The sequence below is a fragment of the Hyaena hyaena genome, unplaced genomic scaffold, assembly GCF_003009895.1.
Source record: "Hyaena hyaena isolate Hyena2069 unplaced genomic scaffold, ASM300989v1 scaffold_15, whole genome shotgun sequence".
NCBI classification, from domain to species: Eukaryota; Metazoa; Chordata; class Mammalia; order Carnivora; family Hyaenidae; genus Hyaena; species Hyaena hyaena.
Genome location: NW_024080647.1, coordinates 472187 through 498005, shown reverse-complemented (window position 1 = coordinate 498005; position 25819 = coordinate 472187). Strand labels below are relative to the sequence as shown.

Below are 25819 nucleotides of genomic sequence, written 5' to 3'. Positions count from 1 at the left end.
ACCCTCCTACACTTGGTAGGAATGTAAACTGGTGTAGCCCTCTGGAAAACAGAATGGAGGTTGCTCAAAAAAGTTAGAACTCCCCTATGACTCAGCAACAGCACTGCAAGGAATTTACCCAAGGGACACAGGAGTGCTGATGCATAGGGGCACATGGATCCCAATGTTCATAGCAGCACACTCAACCATAGCCAAAACAAGGAAAGAGCCCAAGTGTCCATCAAAGGAAGAATGGATCAAGAAGCTGTGGTTCATCTATACAATGGAATACTACATGGCAATGAGAAAGAATGAAATCTGGCCATGTGTAGCAACACGGATGGACCTTGAGGGTATTATGCTGAACGAAATAAGTCAGGCAGAGAAGGACAGATACTGTGATACCTAAATCTAACTGATTCCATTTTAGAATAAACCTCCATCTTGAGAGTGAACTAGGCCTGAACCTAGTCCCAGGTTCTGCCCTTAGTTACTTCCCTAGCAATAGCAACAGCCAATCAGTTTAAAAGAGGTGCCTATATCCCAAGATGTTCCGGTTGGCAGTTTGCAGTCAGGCTAGATGGGCCAAACCAAACGGGTGCTGACAAGACAGTCTGTACCTATCAGGAGGCTGCCAGGAGGCTGCCAAGCTGAAATGCCCCAAATTCCACTGTAATCACAATAAAAAGCCCTGCCATCACGAGTTTGGGGCTCCATATCATCACCGCCGTGTCGGGGAGCATTGGAGTCTCTGCTCGAGCTTGTAATAAAGACCCTCTTGTACTTGCAAAAAAAAAAAAAAAGAATTAAGCTAAACATACTCCACCTGTGCTCCATGTTGAACAGTAAAGCCTGGATGACCGCACATCTGTTTACAACACAATTTATTGAATTTTATATTTAAGCCCACTGTTCAGACCTACTACTTGGGGGGAAAAAGATGCCTTTCAAAATATAACTTCATTGACAGTGGCACCTGGTCACCCAAGAGCTCTGATGGAAGTGTACAACGAGATTAACATTGTTTTCATGCCTGCTAACACAACTATTCTACAGCCCATGGGTCAAGGGGTAATTTCAACTTGTACATCTTATTATTTTAAGAAATACATTTCAAAAGGCTATAGCTGCCGTAGTGATTCCTCTGATGAGCTGGACAAAGTAAATTGTAAGACTTCTGGAAAGAATTTAGCATTCTAAATGCCATTAAGAGCATTCATGATTTTTGGGGAAAGTTCAAAATACCAACACTAACAGAAGGTTGGAAGTAGTGGATTCCAGTGCACGTGGAGGACTTTGAGGGGTTCTGGGCTTCCGTGGAGGAAGTAACTACAGACGTGGTAGAAATAGTGGAGCCTGAAGATGGGACTGAATGGCCGCAGTCTCATGATAGAACTTAACAGATGCGGAGTCACTTCTTACGGGTGAGCAAAGAAGGTGGTTTCTCGAGATGGAATCTACTTCTGGGTAAAGAAGCCGTGAAGACTGTTGAAATGACAACAAAGGATTTAGAGTATGACATAGAGCAGCGGCAGGGTTTGAGGGGAATGACTCCAACTTGGAAAGGAGTTCTCCTGTGGGGAAAAGGCTATAACACAACATCACAGGCTACAGAGAAATCATTTGTGAAAGGAAGAGTCAGTCAATGGAGCAGACTTCACTGTTGTCTTACTTTAAGAAATTGCTACAGCCACCCTACCCTTGAGCACCCACCGCCCTGATCAGTCAGCAGCCATCAACATCAAGGCAAGACCACCAGCACAAGTATGACTCACTGAAAGCTTATATGATAGCACTTTTTAGCAAATTTTTTAAAGTAAGATATGTGCATTGTTTTTTTTAGACATAATGCTATTGCACACTTAATAGGCTGTGTTATAGTCTATCTAGCATATTAGTCTATTAAACAGTGTACTCTATTAAACAAACTTCTATGCACTGGGAAATAAAAAACTTATTTAACTTGCTGTATTTTGATACTTGCTTTATTGCAGTGTTCTGGAGCCTAACCTGCAATCTCTCAAGGGGATGCCTGTGTACTGCTTACCCCCTACTCCGTTTCTTTGGGATGTGTGCCTAGAAATATAATCTTATTTGAAGCATTGTGAACCAGTCGAATCAAAGATTATTTTTAACTTTGATGTTTTTAAAAAAACAGGATAGCAAAGTCATCTTCTCATTTTGTACCTTAGTATGAGAATACTGTTTTACATTACTGGAAGAGTCCTGATTACCAAAAATATTAGGCATTTCTCTTTTGTGTTAGAGCGGTCACAGAGTACTTAACCATGTGACTGTGTAGTTTAAGTCTTGGTCTCTCAAGCAGTAAACAGATGGAACATTTCTAACAGGAGTAATTAAATTGTAAATCTATTTTAAAGAGCTGGCCAGTATACAGCATCACAGTCCATATTCTGTTGTCTCGGTTACATTCATTTTTATTTGGATTATGATTTCAGAATACCCAAATATGAGAAAGAAAACACAGTTGTCTGTCATTTTTTAAAATTGCATACTTAACAATATTTGTTCATTCAGCAAGTCTTTATTGAATGCCTACTGTGAACCGGACATATTTCGAGGCACTGGGGATCCAGCAGTGACCAGGAGAAGCAAATCCCAGGCCTCGTGGAGCCTAGATTCCAGTGGACTGGAGATGGATAATAAGCTTATTAATATGTATGATATCAAGGGTGATCCATACTATTAAGAAGAATAAAGCTGAGTAAAGACCTAGAGAATGTTGGGTAAGAAGTGCTGTTTAGGTAAGGTGGGCAGGGAAGCCCTCCCTGATAAATTAACACGTAAGTAGTGACCTGAAGAAGGAAGGGAGCAAGCAAGCCAAGTGATGCCTGGGGAATCTGCCAGGCAGAGGGCATGCCAAGCTCAGGCACCTGGTTTGGAGTATGCTTAGTTGTCAGTGTTGTAGTCATTCCACCTTAAAGCTCTCCTTAACACCTTAAAAAATTCAGGGAGAATTACAGGCCGCTGCCTCTGTGTTTCAGAGCAGATCCTATGTAACTTTTTTCAGTTGGTATCTCAGCATTATTTTTTTTTGTGCACGTATTCCCCAGTAATCTGGCTTTTAGGGACAGAAATAGTGCCTTAGCTGCCACATAGTAGGTGCTGAACAGATGCTGATTGAACAAGTCCGTTAGTTTATATATTGCACAACTACTTTTCTTCCTCTTTACTTGGTACCAAAGAATTGTAAGAAATACCAGTTGTTAGATATGTGAGTAACTAAGAGAAAATAATGATCAAGCAAGCCTTGGTCTGCATTATTCAGGGGAAAAAAATTTCCTTCAATGAAATCTACAAGTTTATTTAAATGGTCTTTTCCGAAATATGACCTTCATATTGTAAAAACTCATGATGATATCCATGATTTAATGTTTACTGAGTGACTTGGTTACTTGAACTATTCAGTTAGAAAAATGAATTTGATTTCAGTAAAGTATCACACAAGAGTTCTTAGGATTGCAAATCATTTTAGAAGAGAACAGTTTGCTTTCCCAAAGGAAAATTAAGTTATATTTTTTTCTCTAATTTTTAACCATTTCTGCAAAGAAATTATTCCAGTTTCTTTATGATACTTAATGTTATTTTCTGTTTTAAGTCATCCAGTTTTTACTGGACGTTTCTAATGAAATAAATCTTTAGGGCCCACAGTAAATGAGGTTTCAAGGTTTTTGAATTTATTGATATAAAAAATGTTTTTTAACTTCAAAGGCTAATCTGGCTTATAGATGTGGCAAAAGCTTTAAAGTAAGTTGGAAGCTTATCAGCAGTCAGCAGAAAACTCTGGTTTGGGCTGTGACAGGTACTGTTGTTACTCTACTAGCAAAATGTCAGTGCAGTCTGCTTTCTGAAATTTTAAAGTTTCTGGTTAGTTTTCTGTAATTTGAGCAACATTATAATAAAATCATCATGTTTACCTTTAGGTAAATCTATTTAGTAGCTGACCGTGCATGTCAATACTCCGTTATCTTTTTTTCCATTTTCCTTCTTTCTCCCATATTTCCTCCCCTCCCCTGAAAAAACATGATTGCCTATTTTGAAAACTATATATTTATAGACATCATTAAACTTAAAATTTAGATTTACTTTCATAAAGTGACTTTTTTCAATTTTAATGCTTTAAAAAACCCAGTAAATATACTCGTGGGAAATGAGAAAATAAAGACCTATGTATGCACTGTTTACCAAAGTGAGATCAGTCTATGTGTGCGGTTTGTGACCTCCTTTTGTCAATTAACAGTTTCTATATCCTTCTATCTTCACTTGTTATCAAGTCCACGGTCTCCTTTCCCAGTGGAGGGACCAGGTGTCACGTCTGGTTGTCACAGTATCTGGATGAGTCACCATTAATGAGACTGATCCCTTCATTGCAGAGCCTCAACTTTTTCTTCTTACTACTAGAAAATAATGTATTTGGTGTTACCTTGCACACTATGAATCACTAGGTCCCTATCAAAGATATACCTGAATATAATACTTGTCTAAATTAGTAAATTTCATGAGGGATCACATAATGCTAATTTCCTGATATTTTTAGAAAATTTCTTCTACATCATTAGCCGCTCTTTTTCTGTAACAATTTTCATATGGGTCTATTGGCTTCTTCTCTTTCAAGGCCAGGTAGATAAATAAATTCTTTCATTTAGTTACCAGTTTGCACCAGCTCAGTCAGAAGATGACATCAGGGCTTTTTTTCTGACTTTCTCCTCTTTGAGTATCATTGTAGGCTTAGATTTTTCTTATTTCAATGTGTTTCAGTTAACAGCAATCATAATTCTCACAACTTTGACTAATGGGGAAAGGGACCTTTCAGGGTGATTCTTGTCTTGTGTCTTTTTGCTATGATACTATTATTTTTTAATTACAGAAATGTTCAAACAAATGAAAGTATAGAGAATGATGTAGTGAACCTTCAATATATCTTTCAGCCTCAACAATTGTCAGTGTTTCTAATCTCATTTTATCTTTCTCCTACTGCTTTTTTTTTAATCCCCTCGGTTATGAGCCCATTTTATTAAGTTTTCTTTATTTTCTGGCATGACAAGGCCCTAGACCTGGAATCATCTATTTCTCTAAGAAGCCCACATTGCTTTTGTTACAGAATGGTATCAGATAATCAAAATCTGGGCATAAATATTGTTGAAACCTTTCTTTTTTTTTTTTATTTTCCCCCCAAACCTTTTTATTTTCATTTTTTATTTTCCCATCATGAGTCTCATTATAATGGTAGCCTAGTTCCGTAGGCAAGTTTACTCTCATTTAAGTCATAGAGGAAGGGCACTTCTCAAAGATGGGACAAAAAAATCTTTATATTTCTATTTTAATTGGTTTAAATGTTAGACCTGAGAAGTGATTCAAATGTTGACACATAAGTGTTTTTAACAAAGAGATAAACACCATTTAATGTGTTGGTTTGCTTGTACTATATATAATATAAAGAAATCCTTTGTAAATATATGACTTCTGAAGGTTCATTGAATTCTTTGGTTTTTTAGCATTCAGTACATTTTCTAATAATAATGCAGATGATAAGAGCTTCTGGCTCTTAAATCTGTGTATGATAGGGCACCTGGGTGGCTCAGTCGGTTAGGTGTTCAACTTCGGCTCAGGTCATGATCTCACAGTCCATGGGTTCGAACCCCATGTGAGGCTCTGTGCTGACATCTGGGAGTCTGGAGCCTGCTTCAGATTCTGTGTCTCCCTCTCTCTGTGCCACTCCCCCACTTGCTCTCTCTCTCTGTCTCTCAAAATAAAAAATAATAAATACTTAAAAATAAATCTTACTGGAATAAAATGTATAGAAATAAGAAGGAAGAAACCAATAACAATAAATAGGAAGACTACCAAAGAGTGATAATTGAAGAGATTTTTGGATCTCTGTTCAAGTGCTAGAAGGCTCTCATTTCTCCATACCGCTCTCATCCCTGCACTTAGACATATTGATAGCAGGCATGAACCCCAGGCAAAACATCAACAGATTTTCTTCAAAGAAATTGGGGAAAGCTAAGCCTTCTGGAGTACAAGTTATATCTCCAGAGCAAAAGAAAAAAGCCATCTGTATTCTGATATTTAGAAGGCCAGCTGGCTCCCACCCATGCATCCTAAAGGAACACTGCCAGTCAGCCCGTACCTACCCCACACAGAGCCCTCCTCAGGAGTGCAGTCTAGCCAGAAATCAAACCATCTTCACAACGATAGAGGAAATCTGTGTTGGCTAAAATGAATCATTCAAATGTAAATATGAATGAGTAACCAAAGATCGCCAGGCATGTGAGAAAAACTGATGGCATGAAAGGGAGACTAAAATAACCAGAAAAATTGCCACTGGAGAAAATAGAGCTAATCAGAGAGAACAAGAAAGAAATGCTAATATACTCAGGGCTGCAGGAAGAGAACTACACCCATTAAACAAAAGAGAACACAAGCTTTCAGATTGAAAGGGCACAACAAGTGCTGAAATAGTGAATCAAATATCATAATGTAATACTTTCTTGGGAAGCTGCAGTATTTTAGGGATAAAAGATTCAGAGGAAAGTCACGTACAAAGTGACAAGTATCAAACTGAAATCAAACCTCTCATCAGTAATTCTTTAAAAAAATTTTTTTTAAGTTCATTTCTTTATTTTGAGAGAGAGTGAGCAAGGGAGGGGTAGACAGGGTGAGAGAGAACCCAAGAAGGCTCTGCACTCCCAACGCAGAGCCCGACGCTGAGATCATGACCTGAGCCCAAACCAAGAGTTGGACACCCAACCAACTGAGCCACTCAGGCGCCACTCTCATCAGCAATTCTTAATGCTTTAAGACAATAAAACATTGCCTACAACTTTTCGGACGAAAATAATGTGTAACCAGGGATTCTATATCTTGCCAAACTGTAAATCAAAGGTGAGAGCAGACTGAAGTTGATTTTAGACATAAAAGAACTCAAAGGTACCTTCTCTTGGAAATAAATGAGTGAGGGTGCCTGTCTGGCACAGTTGGTAGAGCATGTGACTCTTGATCTTGGGGTCATGAATTCAAGTGATAAGATAGATAGATAGATAGATAGATAGATAGATAGGGAATTACACATTCAGCATTAGCTTTCTTTTTAAAAAAAAAAAATTTATTTTTGAGAGAGACAGAGAGCACAAGAAGGAGAGGGGAGGAGAGAGCGAGGGACAGAGGATCTGAAGCAGGCTCCCTGCTGACAGCAGAGAGCCAGATGCAGGGCTCAGACCCACAGAACCGTAATATCATGACCTGAGCCAAAGTCAGATGCTTAACTCACTGAGCCACCCAGGCACCCCTCACCATCAGCTTTCTTAAAAAATGGAAAATTATTTTGTGTAATTTTTCATTAAACATTTTCTTTTTGGGGTTTGATTTTTTTAAAATCTCATTGCTGCCAAAAGAGCTTTTTGAAAGAAAAGGGATGAATAATCACAAACAGTAAAATATGTAGTTGTGGATATACACCATAAAATGAATTATAGAGCTACTGTAGCAAAAATAAGGAGACTAATACCATAATATTCCATAGTTCCCAGTGACCTCAGCAACAGGCAACCCAGAACTACTTCATTACAGTCACAACTGGCAAGTACATTATATGGAGAGGCAACAGCATCAGATTATTTTCCCATTGTGACTAGAGGGATGTGATCTGGCTTACATTTAAAAGCATTATTCTGGGGCACCTGGGTGGCTCAGCCAGTTAGGCATCTGACTTTTGATTTTGGCTCCCGTCATGATCTCACTGTTCTTGAGTTCAAGCCCTACATCGGGCTCTGTGCTGACAGTGCGGAGCCTGCTTGGGATTCTCTCTCTGCCCCTCCCCTACTTGCTTTATCTCTGTGACTCTCAAAATAAATAAACTTAAAAAATAAAAGCATCATTCAAATGGCTATGTTGGGAATAGACGGGGTAGAATAGTGTAGAGCAAGGATAGAAATAAGGAGACCAGTTTGAACATCATCATAGGATTCTAAGTGAAAGATAGCCAGGGGCTCTGATGTGGTAGTAATGATGGAATTGGTTAAAAGAGGTCAGAGTCTGGGTATAATTTGAAGGTAGAGCCAACAGCATTTCCTAATTGGATATGGGGTGAGTAAGAATGGAGTAGAGGTTTCTGATCTGGGCATTAGGAAAAGAGAAACATGGGGAAGGTTTGGGAGTTAAGTTTTGGGTGTTTCAAAAGCCCATTTGATCAGTAAAGATCCCAGCTACTTGGATTGGTACTTATATATGTCTGCGATTCTGAAGAAAGTTCTGGCTTAGAGATGGAATTTTAGAAGTAGCATATAACGTGTATTTGAAGCCACGAGGTTGGGTGAGGTCGCCTAGGAGTGAACAGCGATCAAGAAGACGTAGGAGGAGGACTGAGACCCTAAGGCACGCTAACACTTACGGTCCATGGAGATGGCTGAGGAGGAGCAGCCAGTGACGTACAAGAAAGTCCGTGAGAGGATGGTGCCCTGGAAGCCACGAGGAGAAAGTGTTTCCAGTAGGAAGGAGTCTTTTGACTGTTCACGCTGCCGAGAGAGCGCGTAGGATGGGCACTGAAAATTCACTCAGGTTTGGCAGCATGGATATTGGTGTTTACCTTTACAAGAGCCACTGTTTTTTCCAACAGCTACTAACTTGTTCAGACAAAAATAATGTATTAAGTTATTTGGGCCCAGGGACTTAATAAATGGAACTGTTAGGTATTTCTTTTGGCCTGGGGATTTTGAAACAAGTACTAAGATACCAAAAGAGCCACAAACAAAGTTTGAAGATCTCTGCTTTAGAGGGTCATGCTAACTAAGAATTTTAAGAGGGGGAAGCTCCTCTTGCCTTTTGTCTCTGCGGAAAGGTTTGAGTTAGCAGTTTTAAATCTGATTAGATTACTGCAGTGAATAAAATTGTCCTCATGTGGTTCAATATTAAAAAAAATAATAAAACCTTATCCTATGAAATGTCTGCAGTACATCTTTGCATGAATTTTTCTTCTTGCCTCCATAGGTATGGTCTGAAATATGCGTTGCTTGGCAGCTCGGGTCAACTATAAGACTTTGATTATCATCTGCACACTCTTCACTTTGGTCACGGTACTTTTGTGGAATAAATGCTCCAGCGATAAAGCGATCCAGTTTCCACGGCACTTGAGTAGTGGCTTCCGAGTGGATGGACTAGAAAAAAGAGCAGCAGCATCTGAGAGTAACAACTATGTGAACCACATGGCCAAACAGTCTGAGGAGGCATTCCCTCAGGAACAGCAGAAAGCACCCCCTGTTGTTGGGAGCTTCATCGGCAATGGGGGAAGCAAGGTGTTGGGGCTCAAGTACGAAGAAATTGACTGTCTCATAAATGATGAACACACAATTAAAGGGAGAAGAGAGGGGAATGAAGTCTTTCTTCCATTCACTTGGGTAGAGAAGTATTTTGATGTATATGGAAAGGTGGTTCAGTACGATGGCTATGATCGGTTTGAATTCTCTCATAGCTATTCCAAAGTCTATGCCCAGAGAGCCCCTTATCACCCCGATGGTGTGTTTATGTCCTTTGAAGGCTACAATGTGGAAGTCCGAGACAGAGTCAAGTGCATAAGTGGGGTTGAAGGTGGGTATCTGTCTGCCCCACTGCCTTTTTTAAAAATCTTGATTGTGTTGAGGAATAAGAAATTGTAGGTGTGGGTTATATAGCAAGTACATAACGTAGCTTACTTTCAAGAGACCATTCATCACTCTGACTTAGCAAGGAGGACCAGGTCAAGTCTGAACCTGGGGCAGTGTTCTGGATGATGTGATTGGAGAGCTGCAAGATCATGCCTGATCAAATAGGATTATTCCACTAACCTGCCTCAGAATCTAAAATTATCACCAGTAAGGTAAAGGCACAGCATCTCCAAAAATTTTGCATTAAAATCAGTTACTGCTTTTATGAGAGGAAAGCAGTGGACAGATGTACCAATGCAGTCTTAACTGCCAGATTAGTCCTCTCTGGATGGAGGTTTAAAGTCCTCAGAATAAGACAACACAGAGACACCCTTTTCTCCGAACTTTTATAGTACACGCCTATAGTCAATTGCATATTGTCTTTAAAACCTGAAGCATAGGAGTTCGTTATGAGTATAATTAGTACATTTTGGAATTTGTATTTCAAGCCTAAGATTGATCAGAAAGCCTAATTGAATTTGACTTTAAAATACATCATTTAACCGGAGGAAAGAACTTAGTGTGTTTTAAGATTGCTTTGCTTAGTTTAAATTTTTATTTTCCTCATTCTATAAAAGTGATTTTAATTTCATAATATTTTAAGTTTTTTATAATATCTTTACCAAATGTTCAGAAGACGGAAGGGCCAAATTCACTTATATTCATACCACTTCAAGATAATTATTACATTTTGTTTATATTCTGGAGGTCTTTCTACCTAGGCCTATGTTTTAACATAGTTGTAATGATACTTACTATATACAGTGTCCAGGATGGTAATGTTTTCTTAGAGATTTCAGAGATCTCCATCGCCAAGCCTTTCATGTAAATTATGTAAAATGTATAAAATTAATAGATGTTTGAGTGTTAAAGAAAAAGTAAAAAGCACGCATAACCGCTGTTAATATTTTGATGTTTTCCCAATCTTTTTGTTTTTTTTTTAAATAAATTGAGATCATACTCTGTAGTCAATTTTGTATTCTCCTTTATTCATCTAAAATATATTATTCCCCCTTGTTATTAAATATTTACTGAATATTTTAATGACTAATGTTCATAGTAAGAATATGCCATGATACATGTAATGTATTCAGCCTTTCTCTTTAGTTGGCTGCTTAGGTCATTTCCAGTTTTTTTGCTTTTACACATAATGGTATAGCTATTCATGGTTCATCCTTTGCTATTTTAATTATATTCTAAGAGTAGTTTCCTAGGAAATAAACTGTCATTCAAATAATAGAAATTGATGTACTTTGTTAAACTGCTCTCCAAAAAGGTTGAACTACTTGTGTTTCCAGGAGCACAGTGTGAGGCCACTCTGGTCACCCAGCTCTGCTGGCTTTTTGTATTTACTGTTTTTCTTTAAGGAACATTGTTCTTTTAATCTATTATTTACAAAGGATCTCATGATTTGCTTTCTGTAACCATTAGTGTGGTCAGATATTTTTTCATATGCTTTAAATCATTATAAAATGATCTTCATGTTGTTTCCCCCTTTCTCTAATGTCCTCAAGTGGGCTTATTAAACATTTGTGTGAACTTTTTTTTTTTTAATGTTTTATTTCTAGGAGAGAGAGAGAGAGAGAGAGAGACATTGTGAGCAGGGGAGGGTCAGAGAGAGAGGGAGTCACAGACTGAAACAGGCTCCAGGCTCTGAGCTGGCAGTCAGCACAGAGCCCGACGCGGGGCTCGAACCCACGAACCGCTAGATCATGACCTAAGCGAAAGTCGGATGTTTAACCGACTAAGCCACCCAGGCGCCCCAAGAACTTTTAAATACATAGTAAGGTTAATAATACTTTGTTGCATTTTTTAAAGATATTTTCTTCAATTTGGTTATCTTTCATTTTACTTATGATTTGTTAGTTTTAGAAGTTTTTAGTTTATTTACCAGACTTACAGATTTTTTTGTTTTTACTTTTATCTTAGAAAGTAATTGTCACATTATGATCAGCTGTTCATCTGTATTTTCTCTATTAGTTTTATTAGGGTTTTGGTTTTTTACATTCAGCTTTTTAGACCAGCTAAATTGATTTATATTTTGTAAATGGTATAAGGCTAGGGTATAATTTCAGATTGTTTCCCTCACACGTATTGCATAATCTCTTTTCCCCACTGATTCATGATGCAGCCTTTGTCATTGTATTAAAAGCTTATCTGTAACCTAGGTTTCTTAGCCCTCACAATTCCTAATTCCTTAAACTGTTTTGAAACTACGTCACACATATGGTTTTGTAGGTTATTAGTTTCTGTTGTGTTCATGTGATGTTTATTAATTTACTTAGGAACTACAGAAAGGAATTTATTTCTAAACACACAGACCATGATGCAGCAATACGGTATTCTGTGCAGTGTGGCATTATAGTATTCCCCTTGCAGAATTACTAAATTAAACACTAATAACAGACATTTAAAAGCTTGGCTTACAACTTTACAAGAAAGAGATAATCCATTAATTATATCAAAAATTTCTCGTTAGATATACAACTTTAATTCATTTAAAAAACACGCCTTGTTCTCAGGAATCACATTTTGACATAAAGGATAAGAAGAAGAATTGCTAACTGTGTTTATACTTTAAGTTGCCTGCTATACCTGGCTTCTTAAGCAAATACTTTAACTATCAGATGATATAGTTGTTAGACCACCTCTTAACATTGGAGAGAGAGAGGAGTAAGTAATTAACTTGAATGTTGAGTACAAACATTTAAGAAAATTTCAGAATTAATATTTGAGGATAAACCTGTGGTAACATTATCTACATGTATTCAAATTGCACACAATTCGAATGTATGAAACGGGACACTTATAGCTAAGTGAAATGTCAGGGTTTTTTTTTTTTTCTAATTTTTAAAAAAATGTTTTGTTTATTTATTTGAGAGAGACAGTGTGAGCAGGTTAGGGCCAGAGAGAGAGGGAGACATGGAATCAGAAGCGGGCTTCAGGCTCTGAGCTAGCTGTCAGCACAGAGCCTGACGCAGGGCTTGAGCCCACGAACCATGAGATCGTGACCTGAGCTGAAGTCGGATACTTAGCCAACTGAGCCACCCAGGCACCCCAAGTGAAACATCAGTTCTTAAAGGATAATCTACCACATTGCATTTCTGTCAAGTACCGAACCAGAATGAATAAACCTTAATTTTGTTATTCGTATCTGAGTACCTCAGTACTAGTTTTTAAATAATTCTGAAAACCGTATAATAAGAAAGCTTAAAAGCTGCCGATAACCCTATAGCATGTCCCAGAGGAAAAGCAGTGGAATACACTTGGAAATGTCCAGATGTGTTTATTTATTTTGGTTCTCTATTTTGTAGGTGTACCTTTATCTACCCAGTGGGGACCTCAAGGCTATTTCTATCCAATCCAGATCGCACAGTATGGGTTGAGTCATTACAGCAAGAACCTAACTGAGAAGCCCCCTCACGTAGAGGTGTATGAAACAGCAGAAGACCGAGACAGAAACAGCAAGCCGAATGACTGGACTGTGCCAAAGGGCTGCTTTATGGCCAGTGTGGCTGATAAGTCTAGATTCACCAATGTTAAGCAGTTCATTGCTCCAGGTAAGTGATGACTATTACGTGTGTCTGCTAATTTTATGTTGATTTATGGTACCTGATACTCCTTTAAAATTGCTTTTATGGTTTTAAAAAGCACATTAGCAGACGCTTTATATTCTATCTATATAAAGAAACAAATGGAGTCACCTAAGTGAAATCCTTAGAAAAATAACAGCTAAAAATTCAAGGTTATTAAAAAAAAAAATTACTGTGTAAAAAGCCAAGCCGTAGATTGAATATTAAGATCCAGGTTACTACAGGTGTCTCCTTCCGGGGATCTGTGTCCCTCAGGAGTGACCATCCCTGGTTTATTGTAGCATTTCAGGGCAGTATTTATTCCTTAACTTCTAAATTATTTTGCATGAAGGGAGAAATTTGTCTTTATAGAGAGCCATCCTTTCCTTTGTCTGTTTTTTACCAGCGGCTTTTGATTTTTTTCAAAATATTATGGCATTAGCAACCAGGCCTGCTTCTCATATTGAGTTTTGTTAATGCACTAGATTGTCTCAAACTTCATATAAAACCATTTCATTAATAAAGTCATTTATAAAATCAAATTAACTGTATGCAACATTTCCCCTTTTAGTAAGACAGTCTCATTAATTAGGATGTAATGTATTTTTCTCCTCAAATCAATATCCATGAGAATTAATGAGTCGATTACTTAAAAAGACAATGAAATAATTTCAGTTAGCACCTCAGGCTTAATCCTCTGTGGGGGAAATGTTGTCGGGAACAGAACGGATTCCCTCCTCCCACCAACCTTGCAGTCGGTAAATAAGAGAAAAGGTTATAAGACCTCTTCTGTATTCTCTCCTTGTCCTTTATTGATGACTGTGTAATTCACAGACCTTGAAAGCCACAATACAAACCTACTCATTCTATATGGCCTTAAGTAATGGATTTATGAGCGCTTAATGCAGTGCAAATAGTGGGTGACCTTTAGTTTTTATTGTGACTAGAACTTCTTTTCTTCTGTGGTATTCTGTGATATTCCAGGACATAGAGCATCTCTGCTTATTGTAAAACAACAGGCTTGACTGGTGGAGATGTTCGAGAATATTTAGCTTGTGACCCCAAAGAGGTTATTGTAGCAGAAAATGATTACACTAAGCCAAAGGACCTAGGGAGCTTATTTTTGCACGAATTAATAACATTGTCTAAATGAGGGTGAGAAACATCTCTCATCTTGATCTCCCTGAATGTCGAGAAGTTTTCTAGAACAGTCTTTTGAAGTCTATTCTATTTAGAGCAGGAGATTTCATTGCGCACTTTGGATGCCCTGAGTAACCCAAAAGAGAAGTCCCCCCATACTGCGTGAGGGATCACTCACGTCAGCTCTTCATTCTGCAGCCTGTAGCTAGAGATACAGCTGCTTCCTGAGGTGGTTTTAAGTATATGGGGGTGAGAACTCTGGGACAGGCCCTCTGTCAGTATAGCACAAGCTTCTCACAGTTGGAGCTCCTTGTCGGTAGAGTGCACCGGCTGGGACCAGGGCCCGCGTTTTGCTGTCTTGGGCATGCGTGGAGGTGTATTTGATCCAAGCTCTGTGGGCAGGCGGGTTGGAGTTACGTGGGAGTTGTTGCTCGGCACGGGAAAAGGAAACCAAAGCAGTGAGACTATCGTATTTGAAGCACAGGATGGGGAGATGAGGCTTCTCAGAGGGTATAGGCCTCATGGGGGATAAATGCAGAGAGTCACTGTTGAGAAGAAATTGGAACTTGCATATAGAAGCATTGGCCTCAGTGAGGTCAGTCTCTGGAGGACCAGGGGCTGAATGCTCTTGGCCTTTCAGTTTTTCTTTTGGGGACTTTACTTTTTTTTCCCTGGAAGGAATTAAAGCCCTTTAGAGGAAAGAACCAGTACATGGCAGTACATCGTATTTTTTTATTGTTTTGTTTATTGAATAACGTTTGTTCCTCTTCGTAATTTTAGAATTGAATGACTTGAAACTGTATACTTGTCATGCTCCATTAAATTAGCTTTCCCTTTCCTGATGTACTTTCTTCACTTCATTTTCATGACCTCACTTTCTCCCCTCTCTCTGTGTAGCCATTCTTTCTCAGACTTCTTGTGAGCCTCTCCTGTTCTGTCAGGCCCTTATCTCTCGGTATTCCTCAAGGTTCTGAGTAGGGAAGACCTCTTCTCACTGAGCTTAGTACACCTGTGGTTAAAATGAATGAATGATAATGATTTGTGTTGTATGTGAAAACATTGAATGTTTATCATCCTTTGTTGCTCTAAAGGACACATATACCAAGAACAAACACTTATAGTAACTCCCAGTTTAACTGCTCAGAGAGAGGAGTCGTCATGGATTTCAAAAAAATGGGAAACCCGACACTTTGTATTAATAGATTGATAGCAGGCATCTCCAGTTAGCATAAGACCTTGAGGAGAGCTCAGACCTTGCCTGCTGCATATCCAGAGTGGTTGCCACAACCACACTCACATCCCTTTTGCTACCATTTGGATCCTTCCGACTGGTGTTGACAGGTTATGTAACTACACTCTATATCTGTAGAACGGGAATTAAAAGACTTGGAAGATTGTTGTGAAAACTACCGTTGTTTGATTTATGTTGGGAATTGGGACTTCTTTTCTTTGCCTATGTGGCTCAGTAGCCCCCTCTGGTGGCGATGAGGTTTTAGGAAAATAGTCATTTTTTGAAAGGTTACATCCCATAATATCATTCATTACGGAGTTCTTTGAACTAATCTGTTACAGTGAAACATCAGGTAATTGCAGCCATATCATTTCTTTGACTTATATTAATAAAGTAAAAATTAGATGGGGATTCTGGGAAGAAAGTAGGTAATTCTTCAGCTTCCTCCTATTTGGACTTCTTACATTTTAAAAAATATTTTATTTCTTATTTTTGAGAGAGAGAGTGAGAGTACAAGCAGGGGAGTGGGAGAGAGACAGGGAGACACAGAATGACGCAGGCTCCAGGCTCTGAGCTGTCAGCACAGAGCCCGATGCGGGGCTCAAACCCAAAAACCGTGAGATTATGATGGTGATCTGAGCTGAAGTCAGCCGCTTAACCAACTGAGCCCCCCTCCCTCCCATTTGGGCTTCTAAAGATGGATCACTATTAGTCCGTTTCATGAGAATGAATTGGTCATGATTAGTACTATTGTCTTATTAATGAGGCATTACCCTAAGACTGAAAAAATAAAACACTCAAGATAGTCTTCTCTGCTGAATATAATTTAAACTTGAGTGATTCATCAGTCAATTCCAAATCCTGCAGTGTTTCAGGAATGCTGTATTGAGCCTCAGATCCCATTTTACCACAGATTTAGGAAAACAACTGTAAAGAGAGAGATTGGATTGCATGTTGACATTTTTCTAGATAAAATGGATCTTTGTTAGAAATATGCTTCTGAAATCACCTTTCAAAAATTCACTCAAAGCATCATTTGACATGTAAGTCTATCAAGATGTTCGCATTCCGTATACAATTTCCATGATTGTCTGTTCCAGCAAATGAAATAATTAAGAGCCTTGATCAATTATGTCCACACTGGTAGAGTCCAGTGTTGGGTGAGTTTTTTTTTTTTAAACGTTTTATTTATTTCTAGGAGAGAGAGAGAGACGGCGTGAGCAGGGGAGGGTCAGAGAGAGAGGGAGTCACAGACTCTGAAACAGGCTCCAGGCTCTGGGCTGGCAGTCAGCACAGAGCCCGACGCGGGGCTCGAACCCACGAACCGCGAGATCATGACCTAAGCGAAAGTCGGACGCTTAACCGACTAAGCCACCCAGGCGCCCCCAGTGTTGGGTGAGTTTAACAACCAGCTCACCATGCTAAGAGTCTCCAGGCTAAGTACACTGGGTACCCTGTCATCAGTGCACATTTCGTCTTTGCCCCTGGTGATCCACAGAAGATTTCCTCAAAGGACTCCTCAGAGCAGATCGGATTCTGTAGCTATTTTGAGAGAAATAACTCTTCCAATGATTATGCTCATGAGAATGCCATTTCCAGTATCATTTCTTTTTCATAGTCTTTGAACTTGGGTCCAGGAATCTTGGTTTCTGGTCCCTCCTCTACCACGGATTACCATTTGGCTCTGAGCAGCCCTTAACCTTGCAAAGCTGCCATATCTTCGTCCCTGAAATGGAAGTAGTAATTCCTGCTCTCCCGGCCTCACCTTATCATAAGGATCATGTGAGAAAACACATGTGAATGTAAATTCATATTTACCTTTAAGGTCATATATAAAATATGTGCTACATATATTGGTAGTGGTGGTGGGGCTGCTGCTGCTGTTTGGTTTTAATATACTCTGTTGTTTTTCTCGGTAGATAAAACAGTAGACCAGCAGTATTCAGAAAGTCAGCTTTTTGGGAGTCAGCTGTACGGTACCATAGCTATGCAAGAGAAACGTCCTATTTGATCATTTGCCAGAGGAAACAGCTGTTACTGTTTTATCAGCCTCTGAAGGCCAGTGGCTTCAGAGTAATGATAATCATAATCACTATCAGTTTTTACTTTGTTCCAAGCCACTTTTTTTTTCTCCAAATCCTCACAATTACCTTGCAAAGTAATATTTGACATGTGAAGAAACTGAGGTTCAAAGAGCTATATCATCTAGGGGGTATAGCTCAGTGGTAGAGCATTTGACTGCAAAGAGCTATATCATCTTGAACATCTCAGAGCTAGTAAGTGGTAGAGGAACAGTTCAAACAAGGTTTTGTGGGGTTTTAATTCTGTGCTTCCCCCTCGACCTTCTCCCAGTGTCCCTCACTTTTTGTTGGCTACATGAACCCATTGCTTAATTTTCAGAAATTTTATTCACAACTCCTGCAAATATCTGAAAATCTATCATTTTCAGCATCAATTAGCAGTAATTAAGAGTGTGTATTGTAGAGGGGAGGCTGGCCGGCTCAGGTGGCAGAGTGTGCAGCTCTTGATTTCTGGGTCGTGACTTTGAGCACCAAGTTGGGTGTAGAGATTACTTAAAAATAAACTTGAAAAAAAAAAGTGTGTATTGTGAAGCCAGACTAGGCAACCTGGGTTCAACATTTTGTCCATCAGGCAAGTTACTTAACTTTCCTGTGTCTCAATTTGTGAACCATAAAGTAAGAGTAATAATAGCACTACTCTTGTTACGAGGATTAAGTGAGTTGACTTAGAACATAGTAAATACTTACTATTAATTAGATAAAAAAAGTTTTAATTCACGTGCAGCCATTCTTCTAACCTTTCACAATATTATGTGCTAAGCCTATTTTGGCTGTTTTTTTTCTCTTTACAGAACAGGTATATTAGAAACGCCATTGATGACTGATCAGCCAGCATTTGATCTAAAAAAGGCAGTTTGATTAACAGTATACCTTATCCATTTGCTCTTTGCCCTCTAACGTAAACCGGACAGGCCTGATACTCACGGGCCACCAAGGATGGGCTCCTGGATTCTCTCACTTGTTCATGGTTACTTTAGTAAAGCGATGATGACGACGATGATACTTGCGTTAGTAAAATGATGATGATGATGATGATATGGTTAACCAAAATATTGAGATGCTGATTTTGTGTGGTTAGTGATTATCAAGGGTGAGTTGCCGTTTATTTTTAATACAAAGCACTTTCATCCTAACCGGTCTTTGTTGGTATATTTCCCCCCCGCAGAAACCAGTGAAGGTGTATCCTTGCAGCTGGGGAACACAAAAGATTTTATTATTTCATTTGACCTCAAGTTCTTGACAAATGGAAGTGTGTCCGTGGTTCTCGAGACCACAGAAAAGAATCAACTCTTCACTGTACATTATGTCTCAAATACCCAGCTAATTGCATTTAAAGAAAGAGACATATTCTATGGCATTGGGCCTAGAACTTCCTGGAGCACGGTCACAAGGGACCTGGTCACTGACCTCAGGAAAGGAGTGGGGCTTTCCAACACAAAAGCTGTCAAGCCAACCAAAATCATGCCCAAAAAGGTGGTTAAGTTGATTGCAAAAGGGAAAGGATTCCTTGACAACATTACCATCTCTACCACCGCCCACATGGCTGCATTCTTCGCTGCCAGCGATTGGCTGGTAAGGAACCAGGATGAGAAAGGGGGCTGGCCGATCATGGTGACCCGTAAGCTAGGGGAAGGGTTCAAGTCTTTAGAGCCTGGCTGGTACTCTGCCATGGCCCAAGGGCAAGCCATTTCTACATTAGTCAGGGCCTATCTGTTAACAAAAGACCATTTATTCCTCAGTTCAGCTTTAAGGGCAACAGCCCCTTACAAGTTTCTGTCGGAACAGCACGGAGTTAGGGCCGTGTTTATGAATAAACACGACTGGTATGAAGAATATCCCACCACACCTAGCTCTTTCGTCTTAAATGGCTTTATGTATTCTTTAATTGGTCTCTATGACTTAAAAGAAACTGCAGGGGAGAAGCTAGGGAAAGAAGCGAGGTCCTTGTATGAGCGTGGTATGGAGTCCCTTAAAGCCATGCTCCCCTTGTATGACACTGGCTCGGGCACCATCTATGACCTCCGCCACTTCATGCTTGGCATCGCCCCCAACCTGGCCCGCTGGGACTACCACACCACCCACATCAACCAGCTGCAGCTCCTCAGCACCATCGACGAGTCCCCAATCTTCAAAGAATTTGTCAAGAGGTGGAAAAGCTACCTTAAAGGCAGCAGGGCAAAGCACAACTAGAGCTTAGAACCAAATCATCTTTCAGCCTCTGTCATTCACAGCCGTGGACTCTGTGTCCACAGAGCATAGGCACATTTTAAAAGGCTGTATACTAGGTTTTTGTGGATTACCTTCAAGTGATACATGAAACCAGTCTTCGGAGATCATTGCGTTCTCTGGGTTGGGTGTTTTGAAACCGAGGTGGCCCTTGGAGCAGAAAAATGTTTAGTCGACGGCTGAACAAAGATGTGTAACTTTGCCGTGCTTATCGCCCTCTCTGCAGTTGCACAGGTAGTCCAACCCCTCTGGGCTTGGGAGAGACGCTGGTGCGTAGCTGTTCCTGGCCAACTGTCTAGCGCTTACCTGGAAACTTAGTATGGGTCTCTCTTAAAATGTGACTATGTATGTTTATGTTGGAAGCAACCTTTAAAAACTTACGTGCTGTAATCCCGTAAATGTGTACTCGCAGCCTGAATAGTGGACTGTGTGCAACTTTTCAAAATGGTGTTTCTTTTCTATAGATTAATTTCTGGGCAAACTTTGTTGTGTTCATTGAATTTTGTTATATATGGAGAATATTTTGAATGTATGGTTTTCTTGAAACGTGTAAATTAAAAACACAACCAGTGTTCGGGCTTCACAGTTATATAATTTAAGCACAACTAAAACGAAACTTGTTGACTGCACAAGAAATCACAAAAATATTACCTGTTTTATGAAACTTGATCTACAATCAGTAAAGATGTGATAATCAGTCTCTCCCTGCCTGCCCCCACTGTGATGATTTCCTTTTGTCACTGTCTGGAATTCTGTATTTCACTTCAGACTACACTTGAGAGTTTTCTCTATTTTGAGCAGACGTTTTTGGGACACTTTGGAAATTTTATTTCAGGAGCTAGTCCACTCCCACTTCCCTTTCAGGATTTTTTTCGCTCTGTAAAGAAACATACTCTGTCAGATATTACAAGAATCGTAGCGGGTTTTTTCCCTACTGTTAGGTCATTCTTGGTTGTCAACTTTCCAGACCATTGACTCTGCACATCAGCGTTTTTCTTTTGCAATTTTAATTTTAAATTATCTCAGCTCTTGGGTAGAAGTGATTGATGCTACCGCATTCGCTGTGCGTATGTAACCCGACCTTTATTTTGGTTTTCCATCCCACCGTACCTCACATAAATAGGTTCACAGCCCTCACACCCTGGGCAGTGTCTGCTAGAGGGCGTCAGGCACTGTCAGTATCAAGCGAGGTTGATTTTGCTGTTTTTGTTTTAAGTATGTGACAAACACCAAATCGCTGCTGTAACTTACACAGATTGAAATATGAGACCCCATGCTTTCAGGAGACTGAATCTGACAAACACATTGCAGTCTGAGTCTGTCAGCGGCCCGTATGAGCTGCACCTCGAGAGCCACGTGGGCACCTGCCCACATACTGCGTCTTCAGTTGAACTCAGAGCCAACACTACTTAGAAATCAGAAAGTATATACATGTGTATGAGTGTAATATATGTGCGGAATATTTATATCAGTGGCAAAGGGAACAGGAGCAGAGAAAGCGATACAGATGTACACTGAAGACGGTATTACACCGGCCACAGGAAAGTAAAGCTTCAGCTCCCAGGTCATGTGGCTGCAACTCTGCTTTGCCCACAACAGAACCATTGTGGGTTATTAAGTTTCCCCCTAGCTTCTGACCTGTGTAGTTCTACATTAGATGTCTCAGCGAGAATATCTGGACTCCTTTTTTTTTTTTTTAATTTCTGTGCTCAAAAATAAACTTTCTCCAGTCTGGAAACCCTTTTCACTTCATCTTATTTGTTATTATCTCAAGCGGTCCAGACTGCTGCCTTGTGTTTGCATATTACTAGTACTTCAGACCAAGGGAATCCGCAAAAACAGCATGGTACTGCTTCCGTGACAAATACCAGTGCCTTAACGACGTGGCTGTCCTTTTCCACTGAAAAAGGAAAGACGTTTTGATCTAGAAATGGCATTGCTGTTTCATGGCTGTTGGTTTCACACTGCCTTCCACGTTGCAACAGCAACTTGATTTTTCTTGTGATCCCAGAATTTTCTAAGAGGATGCGTTGAACCTGCGGCAGCACCGCCAGTGTAGACCACTGGTTCTCAAACTTCAGGTGCCTCAGAATCACCTGGGAGCTTCCTGAAATTCAGATGCCGGATACTCCCTAAATCTGCCTGTGAAGCCTGAGAAGCTCTGCGTTTTTAACGAGCATTTGGGTAATTCTCACGCAGGTGACCTGCGGGGCAGGCACGGAGGGACACTGCCCAAGGCCATCGATTGCATTTTCATCCCGAAACACCTACAGAGTTTTCTAGGGTTTTAAATCATGCGAAATGTTTACTTAATTCTGAGCTTAGAAGAATGGGGAAGGTACTTTAGTTGTGTTTTCTTTCTTTTGATTTGTCTTTGTTTCAAGGTAATGGTATTGGTTTTTCGCATTTATCTTGAGTTTAGCTTTGCTGTTAAATTAAATCTTGCCACTTTGGTTGTAAAACCAGCCAAAAGTTTCCAGATAAAGGTCAAGTTTGACCCTTTAGGATTATTGTACATAAAGGCTTCATCCAAAAACCACCCAGTGTCTGTGAGCAAATACAGAAGTGAGACGCAAGCACAACTCTCCAGGTGTGGCGGGCCTTTTCTTTGTCGGCGTGCACACTTTCACCGCAAGCTGCTATTTTCATGCTCGTTGTACTTGTTTTTCTTGTTTCTCCTCCACTGTCCATGTGGGTTAGATGCCATGTGTTAAATATGCAATAAAGTGTTTACCAGATGCCCTTCTGAAGGGCGGTCCTTTGTAAAGCTGTACAGACTTTGCAATTTAAGCACAACGTGCACATGTTAGTTTTCTACACGGCAAAACTGGGTTTTTTGCAGATGGAAAGGTATTTTGTTTCTATACAAAGTAAATGGATTGTTTGTGCTTAATGTAAAGCTGCTTTATAAAATTGTAAAATAAAGTTTTTATCTTAAAAGAAATATCTCTGGAGATTTCTTCCTTCTTGAATCTAAGATTTTTTTTGAGTCCAGCAAGTAGATTTCTGATGATTTTCTGTTCATCTGGTGACAGCTAGGCAGTAAATGCTCATTAAAGGTGTATCGGGCCCTTTAAGACAAAATGGGGAAGGGCCTGTCCCATGGGCCTTAACCCTAGGAGGTTTAATGTACAAGGGGACGCAGTGTCCTCAGAACAGTCTCGGAAACGTAAGTTGCCAGATTGCGTGGTTAGTCAGGAAAGGTGTCGTGGAGGAGACCGCGCCTACACAGGGGCTTCTGTTCCAGGTGCCCGGTAAGAGAGGAATGGGTACCAGGAGCAAAACCAAGCTGCCCTCTGTCATGCTGCTTCAGGCTGGTAACCATTTTTGTCCGACTCAGATTTATTTGAAAGTTTGTCCTTCCTGTATTTTCTGCCCTTGCCTCTTCTCCAGAACAGTAAGCGTTATTTAATCTCTTCCCCCCTTCTCAGTAATGATACACACTCCCAAATATGTTAAACCAGAGACCGGACCCATTGATGTTATGTTTCATTGCACCTTATCTTTTGGGTTATAAACATTGCACACCATTTGTGTGATGGAATTCCAGTGGATCGCCAAGCAACTCTTCTAGCTGATGGCTGCACATATTTTGTCAGGCTACTAGTCAGTGTCCTTGGCACTTTTTTCTCTCTCTCCTCCTCAGTTGGGAAACGGCCGTAGGTTGCAAGCTGTTTTTGGTCTGGATGAAGGCTCAGGCTGCTCTTGCTTTGATTTGCTATCTAGAGCCAAACTGTTCATACATTGGCCATTCTGCTTTGGCACACTAAACCTCTTCTGTTTGCCTCCCCGTTGCCCTTGAGAGGGGACAGACCCTCCATGCCACCGAGGACTTATCCCAGAGTCTGAGGAGCTCCTGTGACCTGAGGATGCCTTCTTTTCCATAGGAGCCTGACAGACCCTTAGACCAGGGGTGTGTTGAGTCCCTCAGGCTGGGCCAATGGATGTCTTCCCCAGGAATCTGCAGTTGGGATAGGTTAGAAAACTGAAGCAGATACGTAGTGAAAAGCAGAGATGAAGACAGAATCTTGTCAGTGCTTCGGGCCCTGGATCCCATGTGTTTCTGAGGCCAGCTCTGTTCTCCGTTTCCGTGAGAAGCCACTGTATCCTTAGGATGCCTTCCTTATTTATGTGTGTTTAAGTTGGCTCGATTTTATTTCTGGTACCTAAAACAATAAGCCCTAATTAATAACATAGTGTCTGCATCCCAGAGAAATGTATAATGTAAAGTCTACATTACATACACTTTCCTCCAGTCTCGACCACAGTGTTTGCTAGGGCTGCCATGATAAAATACCACAGACTTCGTGGCTCAAGCAACGGAAGTTTATTTTCTCACAACTCTGGAGGCTAAAAGTCCAAAATTGAGGTGTCGGTAGGTTTGGTTTCTTCTGAGGCCTCTTTCCTTGGCTTGTAGATGGCTGCCTTGCTGTGTCCCTACGTGGCCACCCCTCTGTGTGTTGTCTGTCCCATTCCTATAAGGACACCAATCATATTGAAGTAGGGTCCCATTCATATGACCTCTCTACCTTAATTACCTTTTTTCGGGTCTTATCTCCAAATACAGCCACAGTCTGAGGTTCTAGGGGTTCAAAATGGATTCGATGGGGAGCGGGGGACACAATCAGCTCCTAACAACCACCTTCACTCTTTTTTTTTTTTTAATGTTTATTTTTGAGAGAGCGAGCGAGTGAGCAGGGGAGGGGCAGAGAGAGAGGGAGACACAGAATCCAAAGCAGCATCCAGGCTCCCAGCTGTCAACAGAGACCCCGATGCGGGGCTCGAACCCACAAACCGTGAGATCACGACCTGAGCTGAAGTCAGATGCTTAACCGACTGAGCCATCCAGGTGCCCCTTACCATTCTTTACTCTTCAGTGTGGAGAAACAACTAGCCAGGGGTGCCATTTAATTCATTAATAACCCGCCTAAAGACCAACACTCCCACAACGTTGGGGAACATTAGATAGGCAGAAATCTACACTTGAGACTCCAGGGACAGGGCTCCTGGGCTTGGCCATTGTTAGCGTAAGGAACTTGCTCTACCCCATGGACTCGAGTTGTTTGATAATACAGTCTAATAAGACTCATTGATCTTAAAGTTTTTTATAAACTTGTAAATGGTCGCCACTAAACTTAAGCAGTGGCATTAAAAAAATATACAGACCAGGGGCGCCTGGGTGGCTCAGTTAAGGGTCTGACTTGGCTCAGGTCATGATCTCACGGTTCATGAGGTTGAGCCCCGTGTCAGGCTCTGTGCAGACAGCTCAGAGCCTGGAGCCTGCTTCAGATTTCTGTGTCTCCCTCTCTGTCTGCCCCTCCCCCATTTTCATTCTGTCTCTCTCAAGTATAAATAAACATTTAAAAAAAATTTTAACGATATACAGACCCCAACATCAGCTACTAGATTTTTATTCTTCCTACCCAGTGCCAGTCCTATTAGCCTTTCTGAATACAGAACTCTGAGGTATCAAAAATAGATAGATACAGAGCATATCAGAATTGCAAGTCGTAAGATTTGTTTAATGACAATTTTCTTAAATCTCAAGTCTACATTATTGTAACTTACAAATAGTTTACAATATAGGGATAAAGTATTGCTTTTCATTATACCAACCCATTAAAGATGTCAAATTGAAAATGGATGTGAATTTAAATGTCATATTGGTGATGAATTTGAATGCTGCTCACTTTCTAGTGAAAAGAGCTACATTTGCCATCTGGTAAGCATGATTGGTAACGTGTGTGTGTGTGTGTGTGTGTGTGTGTGTGTGTGTGTTGCATTTCCTGAATGTTAAATAGCAGCAACACTGTGTAATTTTGCTAATCCTTTTCCAGGAGTAAAAGGATTTCGTGAAATGACAGGGCTGCAAAGCAAAGCATAGAGGAGCAG

The 25819-nt window shown here is 40.3% G+C and overlaps 1 protein-coding gene and 1 pseudogene across 1 annotated transcript in view; one reads left to right on the top strand and one right to left on the bottom strand.

The window, feature by feature from the left end:
• The window catches only part of LOC120222004, a 51717-nt pseudogene extending 43321 nt beyond the window's left edge, over positions 1-8396 (bottom strand).
• Positions 1-20372, top strand: part of GLCE (glucuronic acid epimerase) — a 112095-nt gene extending 91723 nt beyond the window's left edge. The window contains exons 2-4 of the mRNA XM_039219619.1: positions 8986-9582; positions 12992-13237; positions 18867-20372. Of these exons, the coding sequence (XP_039075550.1) occupies positions 9000-9582; positions 12992-13237; positions 18867-19891 (1854 nt within the window). The 5' untranslated portion in view covers positions 8986-8999 and the 3' untranslated portion in view covers positions 19892-20372. The remainder of the gene's footprint in view (positions 1-8985; positions 9583-12991; positions 13238-18866) is intronic.
• The last annotated feature ends 5447 nt before the right edge of the window (positions 20373-25819 follow it).